The sequence below is a fragment of the Cyprinus carpio genome, chromosome A5 (genome assembly GCF_018340385.1).
Source record: "Cyprinus carpio isolate SPL01 chromosome A5, ASM1834038v1, whole genome shotgun sequence".
NCBI lineage: Eukaryota > Metazoa > Chordata > Actinopteri > Cypriniformes > Cyprinidae > Cyprinus > Cyprinus carpio.
Window position 1 is genome coordinate 31,623,096 of NC_056576.1, and position 19,648 is coordinate 31,642,743.

General features: G+C 36.7%; 2 protein-coding genes across 2 annotated transcripts; both read left to right on the forward strand.

Annotated features, from left to right (window-relative positions):
* The first annotated feature begins 2,625 nt into the window (after positions 1–2,625).
* Positions 2,626–14,771, forward strand: LOC109080384 (zinc transporter 5). The gene is made up of 16 exons (XM_042756899.1): positions 2,626–3,031; positions 3,433–3,555; positions 3,654–3,720; positions 5,077–5,162; positions 5,258–5,345; positions 6,511–6,598; positions 7,397–7,473; positions 7,626–7,796; positions 8,101–8,389; positions 8,567–8,775; positions 9,032–9,189; positions 11,779–11,908; positions 12,089–12,323; positions 12,452–12,678; positions 13,330–13,458; positions 14,438–14,771. The coding sequence occupies exons 1-16, from the start codon at positions 2,961–2,963 to the stop codon at positions 14,606–14,608; spliced, it is 2,319 nt and encodes a 772-aa protein (XP_042612833.1). The 5' UTR covers positions 2,626–2,960; the 3' UTR covers positions 14,609–14,771.
* Positions 14,772–15,630: 859 nt separating this feature from the next.
* Positions 15,631–18,731, forward strand: LOC109080386 (G2/mitotic-specific cyclin-B1). Its single transcript, XM_019095451.2, has 9 exons — positions 15,631–15,788; positions 16,211–16,351; positions 16,430–16,528; positions 17,106–17,288; positions 17,367–17,525; positions 17,625–17,861; positions 17,946–18,086; positions 18,165–18,275; positions 18,380–18,731. The coding sequence occupies exons 1-9, from the start codon at positions 15,768–15,770 to the stop codon at positions 18,479–18,481; spliced, it is 1,194 nt and encodes a 397-aa protein (XP_018950996.1). The 5' UTR covers positions 15,631–15,767; the 3' UTR covers positions 18,482–18,731.
* The last annotated feature ends 917 nt before the right edge of the window (positions 18,732–19,648 follow it).

Genomic DNA, 19,648 nt, shown 5'->3' on the forward strand with positions numbered 1-19,648 from the left:
TGGCCAAAAGTCAATCAAGAAGCAGAGCAGTGGGAAAAGGGGGTAAGAGAGGAAGGAAATTTAATTACTACATATTCAACCCCTGCTTCTTTTTCTCTCTTTTCTCCTTTCCATTTCCATCTTGGCCCTGAAAGCTGCGGCTCTTGCCAAATACAACTAATGTGTGTGAAGCATGAATGGTCACACTCAGTGCAGAGTCTTGCCGTGCACTTAATATAGCTGTTCTCCCCATAAGCAACTAATTTCCTCTGACAAACTCTAGTGTGCTTTGCTTTTCTGTTCCCTCTACGTGCATGCTGAACGCTGTGTGACTCTGTGATGTCATTGCTGCTCCACCCAGTGTCCCTTTTCTTGCATTTCTGGCAGGAGAAACCAGTTTTACTGCAATCTTATATAATTCTTTGGTCACATCATTCAAGAATGCACAAAAAGGACTGACTGGGGACATGAACTAATGATGGCATGTAACATTCAACAACACCCTGAATTAATAATACACCGCAGCAGGTTAATGACACCCTGAATTAATAAAAGCTGCAGCAGGTTAATTTCACAAAATGAAATAATATTTTTTTTGTGCTAAGAAAATATTGCAGTTGCTTACACAAAAGTTATCATGTGATGTATGAATATATCTAAGCAATTGCTTGTATTATAATCTATGAGTGATATGCCTATTTTAACTTTAGCACTGTGCGTCACGTTTGCCTTAAGTACTTCATGGACTGACACGTGGCTCTCTTGAGAGGGGTTTGAAAACCGGGTTTGCGTCTGAAAAATAATAAGCACCATACTGCCACCTAGAGGTATTTTGAAAATGGTTACATAAACCAAGCAATTCGTGATAACTATAAAAATTTTGTTGTAATAAAAATGCATATAAAAAAAAAAAAATATATATATATATATATATATATATATATATATATATATATATATATATATATATATATATAAACCTAAAAACATAGAGAAATATATTAAATAAATAATATAAAAGAAACAATATATAATAATAAATGAAAAAATATTATGTTAATTATGTTAAATATTACACATTTGCTGGTTTAAACTTTATTTCATTTAAATTTATAGTGCATATAAATGCACCGCCCTTCTGAGAGGGTGGGTTTTAGACTACTACACATCTCCCTGACATTTTTTTTTATATAAAAAACATAAAGTCCAATATGAACCAACAGCAATACAGGCATTAAGATATTGAAAGAAATAAGTCTGTTATTTTTTCACCCCTGCTGAAAAAAAGAATAATGTTATCCCACTGTATCTCAACGTAGACAACACTCAGGAACTCCAAGGATCACCCTAACTTTTCACCAGTAACTGTATTACATTTTCATGCATTTCAATGCATTTACATGCATTATACATCTTAAAATAATTTCAGAAAATTGCCCATTCCTTCCTGTGCAGCAGACTCTTTACCAAAACCTCCAGCCATATCTAAAAGGCCACTTCCCATGGCAACAAAATCAGGTTACAATTGCTGACATTAAGGGTACAGTCTATTCAATTGACCTTTTCTGCAGAAAATTTTATGGAGATATATGAGCGGAGCAAACAGCAATGCAAAGGTCAATGCCATTTACATTCTAACTCTCTGACGTCATGGCTTCCATCTGGAGCCTGTACTAAACCAATAACACATTTAACACATGATTCACCTCGTATGAATAAAATTAACATGATAAATGTTGTTTTATGCACTAGATGATTTGGCAGTGAGATTGTGGGCAAAAGGTTTACATAGGCCTTCCTTTTAATTTTATTAGACATCAGCTGATTTCCACCATGATTCTTCATTTTCAATCAACTATGATCTGCAACCTGATTGACAAAAATGTATAAATTAGCCCAAATGAAATTTATAAGTTGGTTAAAAAAATAAAAGGTCATACTAAATTCATATTCATGTTCAAACTAATTCATACTAAAACATTAATAGGCATGTCATACTACATCTAACAAGGTAATCACAGCAGTGCTGGTATTCAGGCCAACAGCTCGACTGTTGTGAGTGTGTTTTTATACAACAGTTCAATAAACAAGAAGTTAATTCACTTTTATTTACACACAACATTGCCTGTTACTTTGTGTATTTTGCTCCGACAAAGACATTAGTTTCTTCTAGACAAAGTTAAATCAGAATCGACCACTGAGCGTCTCAGAGCAACAGTATTGTGAACTAATCAGTTTAAAAAATGATTCAGTGACTCACTCAGTCACATGCAATATTGTGTAACAATATAACCTGCAGAAATAACCACCATTGAATCCCCACCACTTAAGCAAAAAATAATGAATATAATAATTTTAATAAAATAATTAATCATTTAATAATTTGACAATAAAAGCATAACACCACCCACACTAGGTCATGAATCAAATAAACAATCGAATTTCAAAGCAAATAAATAAGTCAACGCAAAAAATAAAAATAAATAAATAAATAAAAAATAAATCGGAGAACATGTAACGATAGATTTATATTTGTTATATTAGATTTTATAAATAACATAATTAATAGAATATATTTAATGTAAATATTTGTGTCTCGATGTGTTTATACTGAGCGGAATGAGGAACATGACTTGTATTTTGAAAAGCGTCACAGATGGAAGCCATATGTCGGGAAATGTTCACGTCACTTCAACTACCACCTCACTAAACAATGTAGCTGCTAGCTAGTGAAAACAGATTATTTTCATTAAATATGTATTTTGAAAATCAACGGTTTTTGTTTCAGGCTTCGGCGCTGTGGGTCAGAAGTACTTGAGCGATTTCAGCACCAAAGAGCTCTCAATTGTGCGGTTATTATCGGTTTCAGCTGTCTAAACAGGCTAACATAGTAAGACACAAACGCTTTTGTTTCTCAGTGATGAGCTCTTTAAATAGATAAACAGTGAAATATTTATGACATAAACGGGCACAGCAGAAGCATGGACGAAAAATACAGCAGTAATGTCATCTCAGGTGGGAAGCTGGGACGAGTTGAGGCTCCAAATGCCAGGTAAGACAAGAATCTGTGTTAATAATTCCCTAAATACTCATAAACAACAACAAGTACATGGTATAGTGGTGGAAATATAGTGGTAATAATGCTTTAATCATTTTATTTGTTCCTTAGTACTGAGGGATTATCAATTGCTTATGGAATTACTTTGTTTGGTAGGGTGCTTCAAAACTATGCTGGTTTTACCATATTGCCATGTACTTAAAAATTGCTCGTTTCTAAGTGCTCATGTTTTTCTAGTGAACCAACTAATGGATGACTTACTGAAAAGTACTAAAGTGTTCTTGAAAGTGGTTTGGAGTACCAATACATTGTATGATTTCAAATTGATAAGAGCAGCACAACTTGTTTTTGTCTACTTCAACTGAATGTTTTTTTGTTTTGTTTTTTATTTCCAGACTGACCCGGTACATAGTATTACTCTACTTTACCAAGCTTCTGAAGGCTTTTGGGATATTTGAGTCATATGATCTCCTTAAAGTTGTGCACATTGTACAGTTTCTCTTTATTTTGAAAATGGGGTAAGGAATGGCATCATAAAATGAATATATTACAGATTGTGAATCTCATGATTGTTTGTTTACAGTATTTTGATTATATAAATTCCTCTAATGCATAGGTGTGCTGTGATACTGATTTTCTTTCAAAAGCCATTTTCATCTGGAAAAATGATCCCCAAGAGACAGGTAGTATGTTCTTCAATTTTCAAGTTCTTACCACTTAAAAGATTAGTTCAGCCAAAAGTGAAACTACTGTCATCATTTACTCACCCTCATAACTCTTTCATTCATCTTCAAATCACAAATGAAATATATATATAATTTTATTTATATTTATATTCTCTCATCCTTTTAGTCCTTCCATTAAAAGTCCACAAAACTCAAACTTTCATATATTAAAAAAGTACAAAAAAATGTTGTAAGAGTAATCATATTAATTAAGTGGTATAATCCAAGTATTAGGTGTGATCGCTTTATATGATACAATTAAAGCTTTTATTAACATAGCTGAACTGTACTTGATTGACCTGCAAGAACAAGCCTCATTGGTACTTGTGCCATCCTAAATGTGCAAAGCAAGCACATTTGAGGTTCCATTTTCTATATTTTACATGCTCTGTGTGTGTTGTGAAATGTCTATATGTGAATAAAAGGCTACATAAAATCTGTTCATTATTTAAAGTGATTGTGACTTTTAGAAGAATTGGATTAAATCACTTGTTTCATATGTTTTACATTTACAGTGTTTTATGAACATTTTGAAGTGTCAAAGTTTTGGTTGTGTGCAACGGAGGGACAGGAATCTCTTAGGATTCTTAAAAAATATCTGCATTTGTGTTTTGAAGATTGGAACAACATGAGGGTGATTTAAGGCTATGTTTACACTAGTGTATTTTCATTTAAAAACGCATAATGTTTGCTATGGTTACGCCTGTTGTTTTCACTCCCCCAGCATGTTTGACCCTCGAAAACGGAGATTTTGTGAAAACGCTGCAGACCCTGTTTTAGTTTGAAAACTCTGGGGTTGCGTTTCAGTGTAAACGGACCAAATTGGAGATTATTGAAACGATAGCGTGGTTGCCTACATTCGCTCTGCGTATCCTTGATGACCGTGTAAACAATAACATCATGCTCATTGTTGTACATGCATGAATGGTCATGTGACATGCGTTTTCAGTTGTGTAGTGTGGACGGAGAATGTTTCTGAAATGCAGTGAAAACCCAAGTGTATACGAGAATCGTTTCATTTTAAAACACCATTTTAAAACGAAAACACGCTAGTGTAAACAGGGCCTAAATGTCAATAGAAATTTTTAGATGAACTAACCCTTTAGAGTCAATAAGACACTGTTTACTTAATACACATTCCTGGTCTAATTTTGCATGATATATCCATGAACTTCTCAACTTACATAAACTATTTAATACCATTTAATGCTGATTGTATTAAAAGTTACAGCAAAAATGGCATGTAATAAGATTTCATGTGGATTTGTTCCTATTATGAACATGATATTTCATCTGTTTAACTTCTGATTTCAGTGGATTAAAATCCTCAAGCATGCTGTCATGAGCTGTATCATCTCCCTGTTGGGTTTCTTTGGGTTGACCCTCTGTGGACCACTCAGGTTTGTTTTTGGGCTAAATCTAAAAAATAACATCTTCCTCCCTCTGTGCTGTTATTTAACGAGCATTTGGCCTAAACGGATGAGATTTCTTTCAGGACCCTTTTGCTGTTTGAGCACAGTGATCTGGTGGTGATCTCTCTCCTCAGCGTTCTCTTCACCAGCTCTGGAGGGGGACCTTCTAAGGTCAGAATTCTAGAGAAATCATAACTGTATCAAAGAAAAGCCCCAACCAAAAACTCATCTCTTCTGTCAGCATCTAACCGCATCCTGTTGAAAAAAGAAAAAAAAAAAATCATCCCTTTCACTATTCATTAATCCCTCATTGCTCATCTTATACTATTCTAAACAATGTTGTAAACTGAGTATTAATAGTGCTTCTTGTGTTTATTTCCTCTTAATGATGAATTGCTTGTATTCTTCATTTGTAAGTCGCTTTGTATAAGGTAAAGGTTTACATACACTTGATTCTTAATACTGTGTTGTTACCTGGATGATCAACAGCTGGTTTTGTTTTGTTTTGTTTTATTTTGTGATTTTTGTTCATGAGTCCGTTGATTGTCTTGAACTGAACACATTATTTGGTTTTCCAGCATCTTTTGCATATTTAAACCCTTTACAATGACTGTATGATTTTGAGATCCATCTTTTCACACTGAGGACAACTGAGGGACTTACATCCAACTATTACAAAAAGTTAAAATGCTCACTGATGCTCCAGAAGGAAACACGATGATTTAAGAGCCTGGAGGTGAACATTTTTTGAATTTGAAGATCAGGGTAAATTGAACTTATTTTGTCTTCTGTGAAACATGTAAGAATCTTCTGTAGCTTCTGAAGGGCAGTACTAAATGAAAAGAAAAAAGATATTTAGGAAGAAAATGTACACATCTTTATTCTCTTCAAAAGTTTACACCCTTTGTGTTTCCGTCTGGAGCATTAGTGAACGTTTTAACTTTTTGTAATAATTGCATGTAAATCCCTCAGTTGTTCTCATTTGTGAAAAGATGCTGGAAAACCAAAGAATTTTGTGGGACCTGAAGGATTTTTCTGAAGAACAGCAGGCAGTTTAACTGTTCAGGACAAACAAGAGACTCATGAACAACTCCAATCACAAAAAAAAAAAAAAACAGCTGTGGATCATCCAGCTAACTTTTGAATGGGGTCATTTTTATTAGTCAGGCCAGTACTAAATAAAAAATACTATGCACTTTTTATGATCCCTCTTATTTTGGTAAAATAACACACATTTTGCAGATATTGCAAAGTGTATGCAAACTTTTGAACACAACTGTATACCAGCTGGCATATATCTCTGTGCACTTTTTTTTTTTTTTTTTTTTTTTTATAGACGAGGGGTGCTGCTTTCTTCATAATTGCTGTGATCTGCCTATTGCTCTTTGATAATGATGATCTCATGGCAAAAATGGCAGAGCACCGTATCCTTGAAAAGCTAAAAATATGTTTTAACTGTTATTTTATTAACGTGTAATTTATAATTTTATGACACCATGCAGGCAAAATGTTAAAATTATTGATTGTTTTCAGATGAAAAGGAAAGTCATTTCAGAGGTGGTATCAGTTATTTTATAATAATTTTATTATTTGGAATGACATTTACAGTCACCATCATGAGTGTGTATTTGGTAGGGGTGTTAACGGTCTAATCAAGCCACAATTTGGTTCAATACACAATACTGATTTAACCATACAATACTCTAACTATACTTTTCAAACAAAGCCAAAATAGAGATAAAATGTCACTTTTAAATGATTACTTCTAAGACTTCTAAATATTTAACAAAATTTGGTATTACATCAGGGTTGAACTTGAATCTGCTTGGAATTTGGTCCTTCTCCACCATGTACAGGGCAATGGTAACACCAGAATAGAAATATCCATGATTCTGCTTAGCTAAAAATGCAGAATTATATATGCACATGCTTACAGTCTGTCCCTGACTACTTACATTAAAATATATATATATATATATATTTTATTAAAAAAAGTATTATATTTTTTATTTATTTTCCATCTATAATGCGAAATTAAATCTGTCTAAATTGCAATTTTTGGTGACCTATACACAATAGAGAGAGAGAGATAGAGAGACACTCTTCACAGTACATATTGTTGCATTTTTGTATTGCAGTATATTGTTACACCCCTAGTATTTGGCACTTTTAACTTTGTGGTGTATCTACAACTGTATAGACTTTAACTCTACTTCTTCTAGCCGAGGGTCACCATGACAGTGCTCTTACCCATGCGCTGTACACAGGAATTGCATTTTTAGGTGTGGCGGACCACAAGGTGTGTTTTTGATCACTATTTTAAAACCTTTAAATGCTGCTCCTGAGAGTTGTGTCATTGTTTACTGCAGTACAGACTCATCTACTCACTGATGTTGTGCTCAGATGAAGGATCAGCGAGATCATGGTGATTAACTTTCATTTTCTGAGCAGGGTGGAGTGGTTCTTCTGGTTCTAGCTCTGTGCCTGAAGGTGGCCTTCAACACAGCATCTAGAAAATTATCAGTGGAGATTGGGGGCACAAAACGCCTTTATGCTTTATCTAACCTGGTGTCCGCTGTAGTTCTACTGCCCTGGGTCATAGTGCTGTCTGCAACCACCGAGGTAAGCCCCAGCAGAAGCTTTCTTCATAATGTAGTGGTTCTCAACCTGGGGTGCTCTGCAAACATCCAAACTTTGTGGTAGTATAAGTGTGATTTCTAGACCTGGAGAATGACCTGGGGATGAAACATACTGTATTATTACTAGTTGGAGGCTGTTAGTATTTCTAATTTATTCAAATTTATCAACTTTTTTTTTTCAATCAAACTAGTGTACCATATTGCAATATATTGATCTTAATATAAACATTTTAAAGTATATAGATATTTCTAAAAGTTCTTGATCTTTTTAAAATGAAAATCCTCAGAGTAAGGTAGAATCCTGGTCTGGCCTCATCTTGCCATTCGCCATGATCATCTTCTCTGTGATGATACTGGACTTTTACGTGGAATCCATCTGCATGGCAAAGCTGGAAACCTCACGCTGCGCTCGATATGGCTCCATCTCCCTGTTCCTCGGTGGCCTGCTGCTGGCAAACTTCTGGACCCACCCGCTAACCGACCAGCTCAGAGCCGTGAGTAATCCAGTCCATCAGAGTAGCACTGAGCATGTGCTGTCTGGTGGAGTGCTGGTCAGCGCCTGCTTCTTCATCATGGGTAAGTTTAGATCTCTGATAGAAGATTTAATGTTCTTTTTAAGAGTTTGAAAGTTTTATATATTCTCCCATCACAGAACCAATCACAATGTTGTAAATGTTAAAACATTTACATTTACTGTTTTAAAACAATACATTTTACTTTTTCCTAATTGAATGAACCATTTGATGTTTTCAGCTGATAGCATACTGTCAGCCCCATCTTCAAAGGGTCAGAAGGGAACATTGGTGGGTTATTCCCCTGAAGGAACTCCTCTTTACAACTTCATGGGAGATGCGCTCCAGCACACATCCCAGTCTCTGCCTCGATTCATCAAAGACTCGCTCAAACAGATCCTGGAGGAATATGATTCACGGCAGATCTTCTACTTCCTATGTCTCAACCTGGTATGATAGCTCATGGTTTTATTAGATTTTGGGCAATGAGTGTAGAAGACACTCAGTTTAAGTCCTTTAATATTAATACCTTACAATTTTTTGTTATTTCTTGAAGCCAAGTCATATTTACAGGGAATGATTGTATGGTTCAAAAGTCTTGTGGAATTGTGGCATTGAAATGTAATCTGCTTTAACTTACCTAGATTTTAATAAATGACCGTATATAAATAACAGTATATAAACAATCGTGTTGATCTTGATTCAGGCCTTCACATTTGTGGAGCTCTTCTATGGTGTGTGGACCAATAGTCTGGGGCTGATCTCTGATGGATTCCACATGCTGTTTGACTGCTCGGCTTTGGTTCTGGGGTTGTTTGCTGCCCTCATGACCAGATGGAAAGCGACCAGGATATATTCCTATGGGTAAGGTTGTGCTAATTTGAAGAAAAATCCCATATTAGCTTTTATTTGTTATAAATTTGTAACCAATTAGACTGATTTTGTTTTGTGGACAATAAAAATGCACAAAAAAATAAAATACAATACTGTAGACTTAAAGGTGCAGTCACATTTACCATTGCTCTGTGAAATTTCACAGATGAAATCCAGTCATTCAAATAGAAATCCTTGATTTAGAGATTTAGAGAGTCACGCTGACTAACAGAAAGTTGCTTGGTTTGAAAATGACATACTATGCATAATATATTGCTATGCTGTTTACAAAAACTTTTTTTTTTCCCACAAAATTTTGCGGAAATATTACTAATGTGATGCACCTTAAGGTTGGAATGCACTACACGCAGGGGCGTTATTTGCCAAATAACCAAAAATAGCCAGTACAACCCCCCAATATTTATGCCATGGTTAATGGAAAGCTAGAATCAGGCTATTGATTAATTATTTAAATCACCACTGAACGGAGTTGCAGGTATCAGCACAATATGACTGAGGCGCAGTTCTTTTAATTGTGTACAAGTGGCGCACATTCAAAAAGTGTGATCAGATTTGCGCGAACCATTCCTATCGAGAAACTGATGGTAAAATGTACGATCTATTTGAATTATTTTGGGAAATTACCACTTTAAAATGCTATGGATAAAGTCGAACATTATCTTAAAGGGGTGCTATTATGCTTTTTCACTTTTTCAACCTTAGTTAGTCTGTAATTTTGCTGTTTGAGCATAAAAAAGTTATGCAAAGTTACAAAGCTCAAAGTCTAATTCAAAAGGAGATATTTTATTTAACAGAAATCACTTTTCAAAAACTACAACGAATGACTCGTTTGGACTACAGCGCTTATATTCCGGCATTTGTGATATCATAAATATCGACGAATGGGATGAGACTTGGTTGAGCTGCACTAGAGAAGGCAATGAGTGTTATCACGATGTCGGAGACACGCAAGGATTCCCAAGGCAGATGAACTTAGAGTGGTTACAACCATCGGGGTTTAAATCACGCTCAAATTGATTTGATTTTGACGCAATATTTACACTGAAACTTGCAGGCGGCTATGATAAGGGGCATGACATTTCCCAACCAGGCACCGAGTGCTGCCAATCACAACACACACTGGCCCAGGTAACCAATCACAGCATATTTCGTATTTCAGAAGGCGGGCCGTCACTTGATACAGGAACTATTCGAGCAGTTCATGCCAGACTGGGGAGAGAGTTGTTGTAATCATGTAAAATATTTGAAAAATAATGTGTTTTTCGAACAACCTAGTATGAGAGCCTGTTACAGTACACCCACAATACAGAATCAAGACTTTTTAAATCTGAACCGATTGTAAAACAGTAGGTATCATAGATATGTTGACTTTGTAAATGGTTACAGAGAAAAGCAAAATGACTGAGGATCACACCGTCAGACTTTCAAGTTGTTCCAAACTGAAACTCACACTTTGTTAAAGGGATAGTTCACCCAAAAATTAAAATTTGCTGTTTATCTGCTTATCCCCAGGGCATCCAAGATGTAGGTGACTTTGTTTCTTCAATAGAACACAAATTATGATTTTTAGCTTCAGGCGTTGCAGTCTCTCAGTCTTACAAGCAGCTCACAGCAGCCTGCGTGGCATCATCTTCTTCTTCTTGCTTTATGGCGGATCGCAGATTTATAAGTGCATTACTGCCACCTATCTCTCAAATGGCCCATTGACACTCCTAAATGAGATTGTAGATAGAGTGTTGATGGTCCATGTGAGAGATAGGTGGCGGTAATGCACTTATAAGTCTGCTGTACACTACCTGATTTTCTGTGAAATTTTGCTATGACCTTCTGCAACTAGCACAGACTCATTCAGACTGCAAATCAGGGCAAAAATCTGGTGTATTCCATTCTTTATAGTGTAGAGGGGACCTGAGAAATATCCAGAGCACATATAGTCATAATGGTTTGAGAGTAGATTCCGTAAGCATCCATCTAGAACACATTAATAACCACACTGTAACGAGCTAAAAGCCACTCAGAGTCAGAACACTTAGAAGTAGCATAGCAACGGCAATCCCCATTGTGATAGAGGGTTTTGGATCACTTGCATTTTCTTAAGAAAATATAAAAAATTTAGGGCGCAGCTGTGGCCTAATGGTTAGAGAGTTGGCCTTGTAACCAGAAGGTTGCAGGTTCGAGTCTCGGTGCTGGCAGGAGTTGTAGGTGGGAGGGAGTGAATGAACAGCGCTCTCTTCCACCCTCAATAACCATGGCTGAAGTGCTCTTGAGCAAGGCACTGAACCCCCAGTTGCTCCCCGGGCGCTTGATATGATTTGATTTGATTCTGTTCTTTACAAAGAATTGATCAAACTGGTTCACATAAGTCTAAATGACTCATTAACACATTAGTCTGAATCAGAAGTTTTTTTTTTTTGTTTGTTTGTTTTTTAATGATCCAATAATCATAATTGATAGAAAAGTCATGGAAATTCATTGGTGCAGGAACCCTGATTACTGAACATGGTGTTATTGTGTTCTGTCATTGTAGTGCTGTTAACAGTAAGACTTGTCTCATTTCAGGTATGGTCGTGTGGAGATCCTCTCTGGGTTTATCAATGGCCTGTTCCTCATGGTCATAGCTTTTTTTGTGTTTGTGGAGTCAGTCACCAGACTCATCGATCCACCAAACATCAACACAGACATGTTAACAGTATGTATAGCTGACCTCCAAGACATTGTTGTCAGGACTGACAAAGATATTGTTGTCCGTAAATGGGTTTTGCTTTAAGTTGATCAAACAAAAGTAATGCAAAGTAAACTTTGACATTTCACATGAGAAAGCTGTCGCCTCATGCTTATCCATGTCCTTAAATCCATTTGTTCCTTAAAGCCGGTGTCGGTTGGTGGACTCCTCGTTAATCTGGTGGGCATCTGTGCCTTCAGTCATGCACACTCCCATGGGGCCTCCAAAGGTAGCTGCTCTGGGCATGACCACGGCCATGGGCACGGAAGTGCAGAACACAGCCATGGAGGACATGGACATAGTCATGGAGGACACGGTCACTCTCACGGCCACGGGCATTCTCACGGGTCTGCTGGAGAAGGAATGAATGCTAATATGCGAGGTGGGTCTGTTTTGAGTGTTTATTACATAGATGATAATGTTAGTTAGTTCAGAGAAGTCTATAATCATTTATCAATCCTGATGATTTCCTGTCTTTTGAGAATGACTTTTCCCATTTCCTATTTGCAGGAGTGTATCTGCATGTGCTTGCTGACACACTGGGCAGCGTCGGTGTGATTATATCCACTATTCTCATCAGACAGTTTGGATGGCTGATCGCAGATCCTATTTGTTCGCTCTTTATTGCCACACTGATTTTTCTTAGTGTCATTCCTTTGTTAAAGGACGCCTGTGAGGTTCTTCTCCTGAGAACGCCACCTCAGCATGAAAAGGACCTTAACTTTGCACTTGAAAAGGTATGAATAGCAAAAATATACAGTACACTACCGGTCAAAAGTCTGGAATAATTAAGTGTAAATACAGTGAAAACAGTAATGTTCTAAAATAACGGTTTTCTATTTTAATATATTTCAAAATGTAATTTATTACTGTAATGGCAAAGCTGAATTTTCAGCAGCCTTCACTATCGTGTTATCCTTCAGAGATCATTTTAATATGCCAATGTGGTGCAATCAATTATTATTGGTACTCAATTATTAATATGGATTCTTGTCATTTTTTGGAAATGGTTTTTGCTGCTTAATAATTTTGTGGAAGCCATGAAAGAATGTTTTTCAGGATTCTTTGATAAGTAGTTCAACAGAACAACATTGCTTACCACACATTTTTGAATTGTAGTGTATCATGGTTTTCACAAAAAATATTAAGCAACATTGATAATAATAAGAAATGTTTCCTGAGCACCAGATCAGCATGAGCACTTTTAAATTGTAATAATATTTCACTATATTACTGTTTTTGTCAAATAAATGTAGCCTGGGTGAGCATAAGAGACTGAAGAATTATTCCAAACTTTTAATCAGTAATGTAGCTTAAAATTTTGGATTTACCAAATTTTCTAAAATCTATAAATTCCTTTTTATTTAATGCTTGCTTGTTTGTTCCAGATTCAGAAAATCGAAGGTGTTTTATCCTACCGTGATCCACACGTCTGGAGACATTCCGCCAGTGTCATTGCTGGAACCATTCATCTCCAACTCATGTCTGATGTAGTGGAACAGCGAGTTATTCAACAGGTATGAATGCTACATCTTAAAGGGTTAGTTCACCCAAATATTAAAATTATGTCATTAATGACTCACCCTCATGTCGTTCCAAACCCGTAAGACCTCCGTTCATCTTCGGAACACAGTTTAAGATATTTTAGATTTAGTCCGAGAGCTTTCTGTCCCTCCATTGAGAATGTATGTACGGTATACTGTCCACGTCCAGAAAGGTAATAAAAACATCTTCAAAGTAGTCCATGTGACATCAGAGGGTCCGTTAGAATTTATAGAAGCATCGAAAATACATTTTGTTCCAAAAATAACAAAAATTACGACTTTATTCCGCTTTTTCTTCTCTTCCGGGTCTGTTGTGAACGCGACTGCTGTGACTGTTGACGTATGACGCTGCTGACGTGTTCTCTGGTGCGCCCAATAACAAAGAAAACACGTCAGCAGCGTCGTACGTCAACAGTCACAGCAGTCGCGTTCACAACAGACCCCCGGAAGAGAAGAAAAAGCGGAATAAAGTCGTAATTTTTGTTATTTTTGGAGCAAAATGTATTTTCGATGCTTCTATAAATTCTAACGGACCCTCTGATGTCACATGGACTACTTTGAAGATGTTTTTATTACCTTTCTGGACGTGGACAGTATACTGTACATACATTTTCAATGGAGGGACAGAAATCTCTCGGACTAAATCTAAAATATCTTAAACTGTGTTCCGAAGATGAACGGAGGTCTTACGGGTTTGGAATGACATGAGGGTGAGTCATTAATGACATAATTTTAATTTTTGGCTGAACTAACCCTTTAAACATGGCCTGTTTACCAATTTACAGCAATTTGTTTGCTTTCCAAGGCTTTTATTACCATTTTACCAAAGGGTTAGACATTTAATTAGATGTAATTGTTTCTAATATTTTGTTCTGCAATTGTTGTGGACATAAATAACAAAGTGTATAACTAACTGACCAATTCGTATTGTTTCCACTGAAATTCTTCTCAGGTGTCTGCCGTGTTGAAGGATGCCGGTGTTAACAATCTGACTATTCAGTTGGAAAAAGAAGCCTACTTCCAGCACATGTCTGGCCTAAGCACTGGATTCCACGAAGTTCTAACCATGACACAACAGATGGAGTCCATGAAATATTATAAAGATGGCACGTGTATCATGTAAATTGCTGTTTTAACTCGTAGGGATTTAAGGTGTAATTTTGCTCTCCTCCATTTTTTTTTTTTTAATATAATAAGAACTTATTTTATGATGTCTTCGACAGACTGTCTTATCTGTCTGATTCTGTTATAAACACAATAAAATATTCTATTATATTATGAGCACAGATTTGCTTTTTCTTTTTTACAAAAAAAGTGTTAAAATACTTTATATTGCATTCTTGTCGCATTCCAATCATTTCTATTTACAATCACTTGTTTTTCACATAAGAAATACAATTTTATTATACACATATCAGTTACATATCAGAAAAAAATGAAGAAACAAAAAAAGTTTTGATAACAGCCATTTATTTATTTATTCATTTAAATTGTTAGTAGTATTAAAAGGAAAGGCAAAATCTTTGTAACCAAGGCATTAGTCCTGGTATGTGGGTTGGCTAGGAATATGAAATCACTTATTAATTATCACATATTTCTAATGGCATGAAGGAAACTCAGACACTGAATACATGTCTCAAACTACCGATGACAAATTTACTTATCAGAAAGCTAAATTAAGTGTTTATTTTGTCTAATGTGCAACACAACACATCGACAAAAGTAGTTATTGTCAATTAAAGTTTCAGTTTTAGGCCTTTAAAATATATTAGAGTGGTATGTGCAGTTCATACAGATCACTGCATCACTAACAGCAGCAGTAAACAGTATTATCATTTAACAGTTTATTATGAATAATTATAATCTTCATATAATTTAAAAAGTAGGCATAAGTATCAATTAGTTATAAACATAAGAGGAACATAAGCTGGGTTCTCAGTCTGAGCAATAATGTAGAAACAAATTATTTAAGAACAAAGTTCGTGCGTGGAGCGAAACAACAGCCACACGCTCCACATCAACAGATGGCAGTGGAAAGCACACAAAACTACAGTCAACAAGGTATCCACGCCCCTGGCCATCACGTGCTCCTTAGTTGTCCTGGTAACGCTTGAAAGCAGCTGAGACTGAGCCAATCATATTCCAATGATTTTCGAACCCAGCGAATCACGCTCGAAAGAGCGACAATTTAAACCACAGCGAAGAGTCGTGGTTATATCGAGCTCGCTTGAGTATAATCAATCAGTTCGTTCATCGAGTCGCAGCAGCAAGCTTCCAAAAATATGGCTCTCCGCGTCACAAGGGTAAGTTGTTTTTAAAGTGTTTTTGGTTGTTTTAGTAAACATGCATTTATAGTATGACGATAAAGATCATCCTTTTGTTGTTGTTTTTTTATTGGTATGATATCCCGGAAATCTGTCCCTTGTCTTGCATGTTAACCTCTTTTGTTAATAGCTCACTAAGTTATATGATATTCGATTAACCTCCCCATGTAAGTTTTGCATAAACGTAATCCTTAAACGGCATATGTTTTTAAAGGGCACGTTTCGCTTACGTTGGTGCTCTTGTAATTGGTACTTTACGTTCCAGCCTCGTGTAACGAGTAACGTTACGTGTTTGTTCAGCACTCTTAAGAATTCAAACCTGATCTTGCTCGGTCTTGAATTTATCGACACCCTAAACCAGCTCGCTCTTTATACGAGGCTGATTTGTGAACCTCTCGCAGAACACCCGTCTGGCCAGCAGCGAGAACCAGAGCGCTCTGCCCGGAAAAGCAGCGGTAGCGAACAAGCCCGGACTCAGACCTCGGGCCGCGCTGGGGGAGATTGGCAACAATCCACAGACACGACAGGCTTTGAGGAAGAAGGTAAATGCATTCTGTCTTCTACGGACATTGATTTCAAAGTCTTTTCTCTGTCTGACCCATGCTGTACACTTAAAACAGGAAGTGAAGGTTGCACCCAAGGTGGAGGTTGTGGCTGAGAAGGCACCTGTGGTTCAACAGCCCAAAAAGGAGTCTCTTAAAGTTCAGCATGACATTCAGGTGAGTATTAGATCTAGTTAGTATGGGGAAAACACATACCAAAGAGCTACTGAAGCTCCTGTAATATCCACACTCCTCTGCGGCTTTTGTATAGGAAGTGGGCCTCTTGGAGCTGTTTCTAAATGGCCAAGTATCTGTTCCCAAATCTCCTGGCCTATTTCAATGGAGGAGGGGGGGCTATTGCGTGTTCTGTTTAGATTTTGGTTTTAAATTTATTTATCGCTGTGGCCTAGTTCTGGTTGCCCTTGAAGTACATGACACAGACTGCCATATTTGCTGATTTCTGAGGACAGTTCTCATTACTCCAGTGCAGCAAAATTTCAGTCTGAAACTAAGCAGTCACTGTAACCTATATTAAAATGTAACTGCTTGTGCTTTGTGTAAACCCACTTATGAGTGGATATCATCAGGGAAAAATGCTCACTACTGTGTAGTTCTAGTATCAGCCAGCAGGGGTCAATGCCCACTGTGTCTGGCCCCGAGATGTTCAGATTTGTTTCTATATTCTGAATTCTTTATGTTGGTTCTCCGGTTCTGCTATTGATGCATGAGCATTCACTTTGGTTTTCCATTGCAGATTTTGTCCGAGCCCTCCTCCCCTGTTCCCATGGAGACCTCTGGCTGTGCTTCGGATGATCTGTGTCAGGCGTTCTCTGATGTTATGCTTAATATCAAGGATGTGGATGCAGATGACCATGATAATCCCATGCTTTGCAGTGAATATGTCAAGGACATCTATTTGTATCTCCGTCAGCTTGAGGTTTGCCTAGAACATGAAGCTTCTTCAGATAGTATTTTGTGTTTGGCAAGGTATTGAGTTTTTCTACTTGTCTCCTAGATTGAGCAAGCTGTTAGGCCAAAATTTCTGGAAGGAACTGAAGTTACAGGAAATATGCGTGCAATTCTTATTGACTGGCTTGTGCAAGTCCAAATTAAGTTTAAACTGCTTCAGGAGACCATGTACATGACTGTCGCAGTAATTGATCGCTTCCTTCAGGTGGGTTCTTGTCCTGTTTTGGTTCATTGTGTAATGTTGTCTTGACTTATCTTTTTATATAAATGGCCTCTTTTTTTTTTTTTTTTTTTTTTAAATCAGGATCATCCAGTTCCAAAGAAGCAGCTCCAGCTTGTTGGTGTAACAGCCATGTTCATTGCCTCAAAGTATGAAGAGATGTACCCGCCAGAGATTGCAGACTTTGCCTTTGTGACTGATCGTGCCTATACTACTGGTCAGATCCGTGATATGGAGATGAAAATCCTCAGAGTCCTCAACTTCAGTTTTGGGAAACCTCTGCCACTACAATTCCTTAGGAGAGCCTCCAAGATTGGAGATGTAAGCTGGTTTATCTGACTCATTTTAGTAGCACTTCTGTTAAGTTCATGTTCTTGCAGCATATTAATACCATTTGGTTTGCAGGTTACTGCAGAGCATCACACACTGGCCAAGTACTTCCTGGAGCTCACCATGGTCGATTATGATATGGTCCACTTTCCTCCCTCCCAGGTGGCTAGCGCCGCTTATGCCCTCACTCTGAGGGTCTTTAACTGTGGTGACTGGGTGAGTTCTTGGGCATTATTTTGTGTGTGTGTGTGGTGGTTTTCTTTCTCTCTGACCATTTGTATTTGATGCTTGCAGACCCCTACTCTTCAGCATTATATGGGCTACACTGAGGATTCACTGGTTCCTGTGATGCAGCATATTGCCAGAAATGTCGTGAGAGTCAATGAGGGGCTTTCAAAGCATCTGGTGAGTGGATTCAGTCTGATGCAAAGCTTGTCTGCTTGGTTCATGTAGTTTAATGTCTAGAAGTTTTGCGAATGTGACTCACTGAAGAGTGTTTGTTTCTCCAGGCTGTGAAGAACAAGTACTCCAGTCAAAAGCAGATGAGAATTGCTTCTATTTCTCAGCTTAAGTCATCCTTGATCAAGGACCTGGCCAAGCAAATCTCGTAGTGTGGGATTGTTAAAGAGACTTGAGCACTGTGTGCTGCCTTGTAGAAACTGTAATTTATGCATGCTTTTACTGTTGCAACTTTTATTGTTTGAGATTTTTACTGTTACTTTTTTTTTTTTTTTTTTTTTTTTTTTTTTTTTTTTTTTTTTATATCTGCACTGCCATGTATTGAGTTAAGGTGATGTTAAGTGTTTATGCAACCTTGTACATTTGATTTCAAATAAACCTTTTAACATTTTTAAGGTTAAACAGTGTGTCTTAAGTCATAAGGTTTTTGTTTTTTATTACTTTTGCACCTGTGAAACAAGTAATTGGAAACAAATAGTGATTATGGTATCAATAGTTATAAATCAAGATTAGACTCCACTTATGAAGTAGAGTTTAAATTTTTTTTTTTTTTTTTTTTTTTTTTTTTTTTTTTTTTTTTTTTTTTTTTGGTGGTGCGATCCTTTTGTCCTGAAATTATAACTGTTCGATCAACAGAATAAGTTTCATTATACTGTGCCATGGCTGTTTAGGTAATGATTGCCATCTCAAGTGCCCTTAATGTAACCTGTGCCCCCATTAAAAAAATGAATGGGGGAAGTTTTGTTGTCTTCAGGTAGTCATCGGTTTCATTTGGTTGGGACCAGACAAAAGGTCTAATATTTTGTCTAATGCAAATTTTTTTTTTTTTAATTTTCAATCATCCACTCTTCATGACTCTCTTTAGCCCTATTGTTTTCTTTTTGTGTGTATGTGAATCTTTTTCAGTATATTTTTCATTGTCATAAACACTGACTTTTGTTTCTTCCCATTTGTTTTGTGCATTTTCTCGAAAAACAAGGTGCTTTTTCTTTTTTGATGCTTTGCCATATTCCATCGTTTACCAATGTTTGCCCTTTGTCTTTAATTTTTTTTTTTCTCTCATAGTTGCTTCAGATTGTATAAACGGTTTACTAGGAATAACCAGCATGCATGTATTTTGCCACACATTGAATCTCCTTAAAGGAGTTTTATAGTCCTTTCCAGTGTTTCAGTTGACTCTTTTTGGGGCCATGCTTCCTTTCAGTTAGCCAGATCCCAAAGATTGAAGCACAAACTAATTTGTTTGAGCTGTTTCACAAAGCCAGACTATTCAGCTTAAAAAAAAAAGTCATAGCTGTGATTTCTTAATTTGCTGCTGA

What these genes read in the sequence shown, in the direction of transcription:
- LOC109080384 (XM_042756899.1), top strand. Translation starts at nt 2,961, where the DNA reads ATGGACGAAAAATACAGCAGTAATGTCATCTCAGGTGGGAAGCTGGGA. An exon ending in AAATGATCCCCAAGAGACAG is followed by an intron (nt 3,721 to 5,076) that starts GTAGTATGTTCT and finishes TTCTGATTTCAG; the next exon opens with TGGATTAAAATCCTCAAGCA. An exon ending in ACCCTCTGTGGACCACTCAG is followed by an intron (nt 5,163 to 5,257) that starts GTTTGTTTTTGG and finishes GATTTCTTTCAG; the next exon opens with GACCCTTTTGCTGTTTGAGC.
- LOC109080386 (XM_019095451.2), top strand. Translation starts at nt 15,768, where the DNA reads ATGGCTCTCCGCGTCACAAGG. An exon ending in TAATTGATCGCTTCCTTCAG is followed by an intron (nt 17,526 to 17,624) that starts GTGGGTTCTTGT and finishes TTTTTAAATCAG; the next exon opens with GATCATCCAGTTCCAAAGAA. An exon ending in TCTTTAACTGTGGTGACTGG is followed by an intron (nt 18,087 to 18,164) that starts GTGAGTTCTTGG and finishes TGATGCTTGCAG; the next exon opens with ACCCCTACTCTTCAGCATTA.